We start from the raw sequence: 11,123 nt of genomic DNA on the forward strand, positions 1-11,123 counted from the left end.
TGAGATGCAACAGTGTGTGTGTGTCCACATTCAGTGGGACATCCTTATCACAGGGAAAGCTATTAGCAAGTACATGGAATGATGCTTCCTCTCTCTCTGTGTATACGTAAGTAGTTGTAGATGTGTTAGTAATGGATGAGAAAGGTTGTGTTAAGTGGGAGTTGGGACATTACAATCAACAATGGACCAAAGATTCTGTGTGGTAGGGTCTGGGACTGAGTTTGGAATCAGGCCCTTTTAGTCTAAATGGAGTGCAAGGAAAGTGACAGGAAGTAGGAGAGAAGGATTGTTATAGTGCTTGCCGCCCGTGGTCCTGTCTACACGCACACACACACACACGCATGCATGCATGTGTCTCTCTCGTTGGTCACTTGATTAACAGGATAACACACCGGCACTTGGGTTTCCGGTAAGATAGGGACAAGGTGTGTGTGCATGCCTGAGTGCGTGTGGGTGTGTGTCTGGCTTGAATCACTGCCGTCTCATGCAGGTTCAGCTGAGCAAATAGTAGGGGAGGTTAAGTTAATTGTGAGCCTTGTAACAAGAAGCAGAAGGACAGGAGAGAGCGAGCCGGAAGAGAAGGGCTGGGGGGGGGGAGGGGGGCAGAGAGGTGGAGAAGGGAAGGAGGGGGGTGGCAGAGAGGTGGGGGGGGGGGGAATGTGGAGTCATAAAGTTGGAAGAAGGATTGGAATCTGAGCGTGGAAAGGTTAGGACGAACGAGGGGGATGAGGGGAGATGAGGGAGAGAGAACTGGGGTTGTAGCCAGGGAGTAACCACTGAGACCTGCTCTCATGGCTCATAGACTATATCTATCTACCTCTATCTCTCTCTCTCTCTCTCTCTCTCACACACACACACACACACACACACACAGTCAATATTGGATTACAATTACGTCAAAGTTGGTGTAAACCAGAGACAAAATATTAAGATATGTAGGCCTGTTGCCATAAATGTAGGCGTGTGCGCACACGTGTTCCATGATAGATAGAAGCTTGCTCCGTGTGGACAACAGGCTATTAGTCGTTTCTATAAAGAATGATTATTCTCAACCCCCCAGTGGATATTGTCTTACTCACCCCCCAAGACATATGTGGTGAAGGATAAAAGCTTCTAGTATACACACACACACACACACACACAAGTTAAGATACTCAGCTGTGCAAAAGGCTGTTGGTTATTTTAACTTGATTATAAAACCCTCTACCCACACCCAATGTATCCACTATTCCTCACTTCGATTCTGTTTTCCCCTTTTCTTCAGTCAGTCACGTGACCTTTTATATCAGATCTCATTGAGATTTTCTCTACCTCTCTCTGTACTGCTCTTTCTCTCTCTCTTTAGAACCTGAGCCTGGTGTCAGAGGGCTGCAGTAATCTGAAGAAGCAGATTCAGATCGCCCACCTGTTTGGAGTACCTGTAGTGGTTGCTCTCAACGTCTTCAGGTACGGCACACACACACACACATTCCTCTGCTAAGTGGCCCGTGTTGTGCGGTCGAGGTCAGTGGTTAGAGAGCAGAGTTTGTTTGACATGACGTTAGTTTGGCAGTGTTGCTTAGTGATCCAACACAGGAACTAAGCCCCGTCAGCGTCCATTAGGGCCAAGGCTTCGTCCCCTCAGGCTACAACTTCAGGAAATGGGCTGTCACACCCACACGCACACACACACACACACACACACACGCAGACACACACAGGGCTGACTCAATCTTGTACTCCACAGGACCGACACCCAGGCGGAAATCGACGTTGTGTGCCAGATCGCCAAAGAGTCGGGCGCGTGCGCCGCCGTGCCGTGTCATCACTGGGAGCGGGGTGGGCGGGGCTCCCTGGAGTTGGCCCAGGCGGTGAAGGAGGCGGCCAGCAGTCCCAGCCACTTCCGCTTCCTCTACGACCTGCAGGTGAGGGACCCCCCCCCCCCCCCCCCCCCCCCCCCCCCCCTCCCGGCAGAGTCACACAGCGCACGGATGGGACGGAACACTCTAGAGGGACGTCAGGTGGCTGAGCGGTTAGGGAATCGGGCTAGTAATCTGAAGGTCGCCAGTTCGATTCCCGGCCACACCAAATGACGTTGTGTCCTTGGGCAAGGCACTTCACCCTACTTGCCTCGGGGGAATGTCCCTGTACTTACTGTAAGTCGCTCTGGATAAGAGTGTCTGCTAAATGACTAAATGTAAATGTAAAATGTAGAGGATCTGTTACCTCTGTTGTGATTCCCTATTCTGAATCAAGCCTCCGCATGAGAGACAACTGACTTAAGTGCTGGATGCCAACATGATACTTCACCCCCTCCACACTCCTGACCCTCTGAGCGAGAAGGCTTCCGAGTCACGCAGATCCCCCAGTATGATACCCACAGCTCTTGACCTTCAAAAGGAGCCTCTTGAAGTATTCATACTACACGGCAGGTCTAGGTTGGAGAGCTCTTGGACAGTTATAGTAATTGATGGTTTGAAATCAGATTAACACCAGGCATGGCCGCGTTAAAGTTATGACTGGAGGAAATGGCAGCGAGGAAATGGCAGCCGGTGATTGGTTTATGATAAGAATGTTACAGGAAAGAAACTCAAGAGGAGAACCGGGTTAAACAGTTAACTTAGTTAGTCGCCCCCATGTAGAGACTCACACACTAGGTTCCCTGCTGAATCAACGGGTATTTCATGTAATACCGTTTGGCTGTACAATGGGGTTCTTTTTAAGGCTTACTTTGGTGTTGGATATGCAGCCGAACGCTAGCCAATGACAGAGACGGGATGGATGGAGACAAGTGTTGGTTGGCTTGGTGAAATGTCCATGCTATTTCTGTCTAAATTGTCTGGGACGTGTAGGATTGTAATGTCTGGTAGATTTCAGCAGCTGAGTGCTAGTCTGTATGGACTGGTGCATAAAAAGCAAGAACAATGGTAGGTTTCCTTGTTTTTGGGCTGGGGTCATTGATTGATTGGATTACCTTAATAAATCAGATTAAAAATTTGACAAAGGAAACATTGGCAGGCCTTCTCCGCTCATTAGGGGCATATTGGTCGGCCCGTTCAGAAATAGCATTTACCAACAGACGGCAGATAAGAAATGCCTTGTCTGTCTTCAATCTAAGAGGTATCTGTTTTTATTACCCAAGAAGCTAATCAGGTTTATTTTTGTTTCAACTTGTAGTCTACATATGGATTGGCAGGCTTTCCAGTGGTAAACATGATCATCAATGATTATCTCTGCTCTTGTGACAGGTCTCCATGTGTGTGTGTGTGTCTTGCGTGCGCGTGAGGTGTTTCAAAGCTTTCATCCTCCGATCGGGAAGACTGTACTTCTTTGGGAATGGATCCACATAATGGGGAAAAAACATCAGCTGCTTTGAGTTAGCTAGTGGACCTGGGTTGTGACTTTAATTAAGTGATTTAGTGTGTGGGTCTGTGCACGTGTGTGTCTGAGCATGTCTGCCATTGGGGTCATCTCAAAAGTGATGTGAATCAACCTCTCCAAATGTTTAACCACAAGCATTTAAAGTGTCTGCTAGCCACAAACACCCTGTGATGTCCTTTGTTCTGTGTGCACAGACGCCCATAGTGGAGAAGATCAGGATGATAGCCCAGAAGGTGTACGGGGCTGATGACATTGAGCTGTCCCCAGAGGCCCAGGCCAAGATACACTACTACACCCAGAAGGTGAGCTCATTATACTGGACCCAACTGGACCTCACTGGACCATCCCAAACTGGACCAAACCATACCTAACTGGACCATACCAAACTGGACCATACACATACCACAGCTGACACCCTAGCTGCCTGACAGCTCTTCATATGTTGAGGCAGCTGTTGTTGTTGTGTTCCCCAGGGCTTCAGCACACTGCCCATCTGCATGGCCAAGACCCACCTGTCCCTCTCCCACATGCCCGACAAGAAGGGCGTGCCCACCGGCTTCACTCTGCCAATCAGAGACGTCCGTGCCAGCATCGGGGCGGGGTTCATCTACCCCCTGGTGGGCACGGTAGGTTCCCCTGGAGTGAAGCTGTTCACCTGAACCTCTACTTCTTATCATGTCTGTATCCTCCCTCTGCTTTGCTGTTTCTACCTCTTAGCTTCAGCCTACTCTCACCCATTTCTTTTTAACCTTTTAACTACTTATTAGAAAAGTCCCTGTTCACGTACAATAGTCATGACAGATATATATTTATTATTTTAAGACCAACAAGTCTTTAGGATAGCTGCATGGAACTTAGAATTTCACACCAAACCTTCCATTATGAAACTGCTTCAAATGTTGCTGTGTGTGGTGCCGTGTTCCTGAAGACCACCCCAGGTTTCTCGCTGCAGGTGGCGGTTAGGGTGTGTACCGGGAGTGTGTGTGTCTCTGACTGTCCTCCTCCTCAAAACACTGGATCTGTGTGTTGCTTCCCTGGGGAGCCAGGCTGGTGTTTGGGATGGAAGGCTAGGCTTTGTCAAAATGTTTGCCTTAACCTCGTGTTAGGCGACACCTCGCTTTTGTGCGCTCTTGAGTGGCGGGGCTTGTTCACGGGTGTGTGTAGACTCACACAAGGATGGATTTCATGAAGAGTGTGTCGTGTGTCTGGGTCCGCCCAGCTGGGCCTCCGCCGTCGTAACCACTTTTAAGGCTCCAGAAGAAACACAACATTTCTGTTAACACTTTGTATGTCTCTCTGTGTGTATTCCTGTGGATGCCTATATCTGATATGTCTCTCTGTGTGTGTGTTTGTTGTCCAAATATCCATTTGGTACCGGATACTTAAGTTTGCAGACAATAAAACCTTCAGAGCAGAGTTGTAAATGATAAAGCTATCTTTGCATTACAGTTCACTTACTGTGAACTTTGTCTCTGAACTCTGAACGTTGTGAACCACAAAACCCCTCTTCCTGGCTAAGGAAGCAGCCATGTCCTGGCACTATCCACCGCTGTTAGGGGACCTTTCACCCACCCCCAACCCTTATGAGGGTACCTATGCCCCTCATAGTGTTCCCCAGATGCACTCTCCTCTGAATGGCCCAGAACCAGGGCTCGGGGGCCAGTTTCCCTGCCCGTCCTGGTACACCCCGGCCCGGGCCGCTCCACTATTGGCTGGCCTGCATGGAGCCGAGTGCTGCTCGTGGGTTGGGGCAGGAAGGAAACGCTTTCCTGATGGCGACCGTCTCCCGTCGCTTCGCCACCGCACCCCGAGGCACCGCCAGGCTTTGATGGGCGGAGGACCGATGTGTCGGCCCCCCCCCCCCGCGGCATGCTGGGTAGGGGCGGCGGCGGGCCCTGCGGGACATCGCTCCTGCCTCCCGCACCTCTGGCTTTGATCTAAAAGAGCCTGCCGTGCCATTGGCACGTTTGTGACCCTTCTCCTCTGACCCCTGATCTTGGAAGGAATTTACTGGATGCTCTTTAAACTCTCCTTACCTTAATGTCAGCCTGTACTTTCAGTCAGTGGATCGAAGCAAGGGACAGATCATGTGAGCTACACTGAAACCATTTGAGATCGTTTCAGACAGATGTGGTTGGGACTGGGTCAGACCCTATGCTTTTGGAATTAGTCTGTAGGTTACCTGTAAACTTTTGGCTGATGAGATGGTTGGCCTGTTCATGTGAGTGGGGGGGGGGGGGAGCGAGCTCGAGGGCAGCAGCACATGCTCGGTTTAATTAGCACTGCTGTGGTTATTGTAGCAGTTTAATGTCATCCTGACCCAAGGGCCCCCTGTCCACCCCTCTCCCAGATCTGACCTACCCACTGGAGACATGAGGGGGGACGAGAGGGAGTGTGTGTGTGTGTGTGTGTGTGTGGGGGGGGGGGGGGGGGGGGGGGGGAGGGAGGGGGAGTAGTTTAACAGGGTCGTAGCAGGGTGAAGAGGAATCAGGAAGGGACTGATGTCATTCTGCAGATATGTGAGGGAGGCGTCACTGGGAGAACAATAGGTCTCTGTAGGATTCATATCCCGTCCTGTTGGCCTTGTAAATCTGACTGGCGTTCCACTGCTCCGCGGGGTGTGCTCGGCGCGTTCCCCGCTGTACAGCTGTAAAGGGAGCCACTGCTACACACCTGGCTTCCACCTACAGTATGGCTCTTTGTGGAATAATGGGATCTAAGCGAAGGACTTTGGCTGGGCATGAAGGTCACATGACTTTTACAGGCACCGCATTGGAACCAGGCTCACCCTATCCCAATTGATATCAAACGTAATCATAGAGATTTTGATCTGAAACACATTTAATAATATAGTATTTCAGCGACCCCCAGACAGTCCATAAAAGCGAGTCAGTTACGTTGGACGACCCCCCCCCCCCCCCCCCCCTCTCTCCACCACCTCTGAACTTGACCTCTACCCGAGGGTGGAATGTCGAGTAATGAGCTTCTGTTTACGACCCACCACTGGCAAGTTCAAACACTCTCCCCAAAGGAAGTGTGCAACTTGTGCGAGTCGGTTCAATGCTGCTGCGCCACTCATGGCAGTTCCACCACAACGCTGGGTCTCGTCTGAGACCGACTCACCTCTTCGTAAAGGCCGCTACATCAGCCTCATTTAGAGTCCCCAAACAGAGAGGCTTTGAGTGGACCAGCTAGCTCTGTCATGGCCCAGTCTGGAGCGGTATGAACGCGCCGCCTCCTCTGAGAGACAGGACGTGGATATGACGGCTTTGCTTGTGTCTGTAGTAGAAGTAGGTTAGAGGAGCTTGTTTTGTGGGTTTGCTTTTGTTGTACGGCAGATTTAGATACTAACTTCAGAGTTGAGCAGATGAGGTGTGGGTGCGTGCGTGTGTTTCGGGGACGCGACGACACAACACAATACAATGTGACAACGTTTGTCTGCTTCTGGGCTCTCCTGGACAATGGTCCATTGTCTAGGGGGAATAATAGACTGGAGATTCCATCTTTAGCCCATGTTCTGCACGTTCCAACATGTTCTTCAGGCAAGAGGAACTGGAGGGGAACAGCATATCTGTTGCAACACACAGGCTTCTTGTGTGACTGTGTGACTTGGTTTGCAACTTAGTTTGGTTATGCATGAGATTCACTTTCAAATTCATCCCCATTGGACACATTTTACATTCTCATCCCTTTTTGCCTATATGTTATGAGTATATATTTTCTCTAATTGAGTTATGATCTGACTTTATTTCATGCATAATCTACTCCCTTACAAACATAATCTATTCATGATTAAGCCAGGGAGTCAGGTGGCTGAGTGGTTAGGGAATCGGGCTAGTAATCAGAAGGTTGCTGGTTTGATTCCCGGCTGTGCAAAAATGACGTTGTGTCCTTGGGCAAGGCACTTCACCCTACTTGCCTCGGGGGGAATGTCCCTGTACTTACTGTTAGTTGCTCTGGATAAGCGTGTCTGCTAAATGACTAAATGTAAATGTGAAATGTAAATTTTAGCTGAGATTTACACAGCCATCTCCCAAACTCACAATCCTAAAGAAGCTTGGATCTCGGATCATCACTTTAAGATGGATGTTCAGACGGATGATGTCATAGAGGATTTAATCAGCACTTTATTATGACGTCATAGCTCTGTCAGTGAAACACAATTTAAAATTCATCCTATGACTCCTCAAAAGACCTATTAGTAAAGTGCTCCCATTCTTTTATTGATGACAGACCATCATGTTTATTGAAACAGATAATGATGTCACTGCAACAGTAGCTGGATGTCTTTCATTGGTGATGTCACAAACATGGGAATGCATTCGGTGGGTGAAAGATCATTGACTAATGACTTTCACTCAGCGGATGATGTCATACTTATGGGACAGTTTCAGAGTACATTCATTTGACCTGTCCATTACATGCTTCTCAGTTGACTCCTCAGATTGCATGTATCCACCGATAGATATACATACCCCTATATTGGTAGTCACTGTTGGCAATTCACCTGCGGGCTCCTCCTCTGTCAGGAAAACCTGGTTGTCCTGACTATATAGACGAACCCGAGTTTCCTAGGACAGGAAATTGGCGGGTCACTTCCTCTCTCCATCCCCCAGATGCTCATTTCCACTAATGGTCTCATAAAGAGCCCGTGGATCACAGGGAGGGAGGTATGCAAGGAATCTCACTGTCCCTTTGTCTCTGTTTCTCTCTCTCTCCCCCTTTCATTCTCCATCTCTCAAGGAGGGTAATTCAATTTTCAGCTCAGAAGAGAGTGTCTCTGGCTGTATTGTTAAAGACGTAGGCACTTGCTTAAGTGAGGCTTCTTGGAAGAATCATCTTTGGCAGAGCACTTATCTGCATCCATCCTCCATCAACCAAGACTGGACACACATGTTCATCAGCTAAATCTGTCCAACAGGACACTGTGACAAGGCTTGTGTTCTCAGGGCAGGGGTCTGTGAAACTCCTGACTCTGCATTCACATGGTCCTCTCTCCTTCTCTCCTCCTCTTCACCTCCGTGTAAAGTCTCCATGTCTCTAATGTTAGCAATTGCCAGTAATTGCCTCACTCCGGAACGGCATCTCAGTAGGAGTCAGTTGATTTGAATTGACTGCATGTGTCCACATACTTAGATTTCAGTCTCTCCTCCGCTCATCCATCCTGCAAATTCTCTCACACACATAGGGGCTAGCAAGATGCTATCACCGGGCCCCGGTAAATCACATCATACTGGTTATGAGACGGCCGGTCTACACACACACACTCACACAAAGTGTGCTCTGGATTTGTCAGTTAGTACAAAAGTAGCCTTTGTTCACACTTGTCATACCATGGAAAAAAAATGCAATAACTGTGCAATGATAACTGACTGCAATTGAGTGAAATGAGTTTGAATTATAGTGATTAAACACGGTTAAGGTTAGGGAATTATGGGTGCCCGTCTCCTGTTAGATAAAGAGAGTAGGTAGACTGTTCTTTCCAAAGCAACGTTCCTCTCTTTAAACATCCCCATTGGACAGCTGTGTTGGGGTTTACATATGAATACGTAGTTCCTACTAAACACATTAAGGTAGAATCTTTTTCTATGGTTAGCTTTTCTAATCCTTAATTTGCCGGCTAGGCTTCTTCCAGCTTGCTGTCATGGTTTTACAAAAAAGAAGAGCAGAATTGATCATATAGTTCCTTTTAGAGCTAAGAGTAATGATAGTCTGAAAACTTCCTGTGTCATAGTGTCTGACCTTCGGAGTCAACTCTTTGTTGTGTCCTCCATCATTCTAGACAGCACTAGAGGCTAGTCAGAAGAGTCAGGGAGGTGATGGCTTGAGTCATTAGAGTCAGGGATGTGGAGGTCTAGTTTGTAGGCCCTAACCCCTGCAGTCTTCTTCATAATTAAATTGAGTTTGAGATTTTAAGCGGTTTGCTGGCAGTCTCTTTGTGCACTGTCTCTAATGCGTGGAAACCCCATTCATTGGTCCTTTTGGGACTGCATTAAGTCACTGTGGGTCTTTCATAATAGCTGTTGTAATCAGTTTGACAGTAACTGGTATTCTCCATTTCTTCCCATGTTCGTCTTGTTGTTTGTAATAATCTGAGGTGGGTTAGGTCACAGATGAGAACTCCTACTAAAAGACAACATGGTTGTCATCAACAACCAACATCATCAACAAATCAGATGCAATCCTCTTTTGAGTCTTGTATTGTATTTAGAGACAACAGACAGCGTGCTGGGTATTTCCTGTTGATTGTCAGGCTCCACTCCTCTGAATAGAGTGTGCATGCAGCCTGTGCTGGGAGGCCAGGGGCCCGGTCACGCTGTGGCTGGGCTGGCTGGGAGAGGCCCCACCTGGTGGGCCCCAGACCTGCAGTGTAGATCACAGAGCATAGGGAAATACTTTGTGGATTCTATGGATGCAGATCTGGATGACCACTCGGTCAAACTGCACTCTTCACATCATGCCTGAGCTTCGGTTCTTTGTATCTTTCTCTTTGGTCTCCTCCCTCCCTAGCAACAGCTACATAATCTTCCTGTTTTCGCTGACCCAGCAGCTTCAGCCCAGCACACAGACTCATACAATTTTAATGACTCACCCATGACTTGGATGCATCTATTGACCATCTCTGCATGCTTTGCCCTATTGGACCACATTGCCCCTCAGTCATGGTTCTCGTCCAATCATCTCCAACCTCTCTTGCCCGCCGCCTCCCCAGCTGATTTGTCTAATCTCATTTGGGGTCTATGTTGTCCATCTTGCCCTTGTCAAATTTATATTAAAATGTTATTGACTGTGGTTATCTCTCTGCGTCACTGCTAGTTATTTCATTAAAGAAGTTCGACCTCTAAATCACCCTTACAGAGCCAGAGATGGGACAGTTTGTTGGTGTGTATGATAAACTTAAAATTACTTCAAAACGTGGAGAATAATTGTTAATGCTCTCCATCAGTTTGTAAGTCACTCCAACCTCTCTGGTCACTGGTTTGATATTTGAGTTTCCTAATATCTCTCTTTCCTCCCCGTCTCTCTCTCTCCCACACACACAGATGAGCACCATGCCAGGCCTGCCCACGCGCCCCTGCTTCTATGACATCGACCTTGACCCTGTCACCGAGGAAATCACCGGGCTGTTCTGAGCACGCTCCAATCTCAACAGGTACAGTAACATGCGTTTGTGTGTGTGTGCGTCTACTTTTGAAAGAGAGTTAAATGTGCCCACTGCATTGCTCTGGGTCGTGTTCTTGACTCCAAACCCTTGTCTTCCTCCCTGCCTGCAGGGGGCGTGGCTGCAGGATCAAGCCTCTTCTGGCTCCATCCCTGGTCTGACCTCCGCCGACACAGGAAGGAGTCTCAAGGCACACTTTAATACTGGTGGCATCATTTTGCACATCATCCTTGTCAAGCCAAGCCAGACCTCTCAAGCAGGGTCTTTTTTAATTTGTCTTAAAACGATTTCAGTAGTTTTAGTTGAAAAGGAACGTATTTTAAGTTACTTTTATCAAATTAAGCCATAAAGTTGTTTGTTTGAGATTCTATAGCTGCTGATTTTTTTTTTATACACCTGTGTCCTAACTTTATTTTACTTATGCAGTATTTCTGAACCAGATTCAGAAAGTATTATGCGCACAAGCTCTTTTTAATGTAGCCTAACATTTCCAAACCAAAGAAAATCCTGCTGACCGTGTGAATCTCTGATTGTGTGAGTCCTAACTGCGTGACTTTATATAGAACATTTTCAGCCTTAATAAAAGTTTCAATAAATGCCA

General features: G+C 47.9%; 1 protein-coding gene across 1 annotated transcript; it reads left to right on the top strand.

Annotated features, from left to right (window-relative positions):
* Positions 1-181: 181 nt before the first annotated feature.
* mthfd1l (methylenetetrahydrofolate dehydrogenase (NADP+ dependent) 1 like) lies at positions 182-11,123 on the top strand. Its single transcript, XM_047022196.1, has 7 exons — positions 182-202; positions 1,346-1,446; positions 1,727-1,904; positions 3,555-3,662; positions 3,834-3,986; positions 10,404-10,513; positions 10,635-11,123. The coding sequence occupies exons 1-6, from the start codon at positions 182-184 to the stop codon at positions 10,491-10,493; spliced, it is 651 nt and encodes a 216-aa protein (XP_046878152.1). The 3' UTR covers positions 10,494-10,513; positions 10,635-11,123.

This window comes from Hypomesus transpacificus, chromosome 6 (genome assembly GCF_021917145.1).
Source record: "Hypomesus transpacificus isolate Combined female chromosome 6, fHypTra1, whole genome shotgun sequence".
NCBI classification, from domain to species: Eukaryota; Metazoa; Chordata; class Actinopteri; order Osmeriformes; family Osmeridae; genus Hypomesus; species Hypomesus transpacificus.

Excerpts from the sequence above, each read along its gene's own strand:
- mthfd1l (XM_047022196.1), top strand. The coding sequence starts at position 182 with ATGGACCAAAGATTCTGTGTG. Across the intron at positions 1,447-1,726 it reads GTTGCTCTCAACGTCTTCAG|GACCGACACCCAGGCGGAAA; the intron begins GTACGGCACACA and ends TGTACTCCACAG. Across the intron at positions 3,663-3,833 it reads TACACTACTACACCCAGAAG|GGCTTCAGCACACTGCCCAT; the intron begins GTGAGCTCATTA and ends TGTGTTCCCCAG.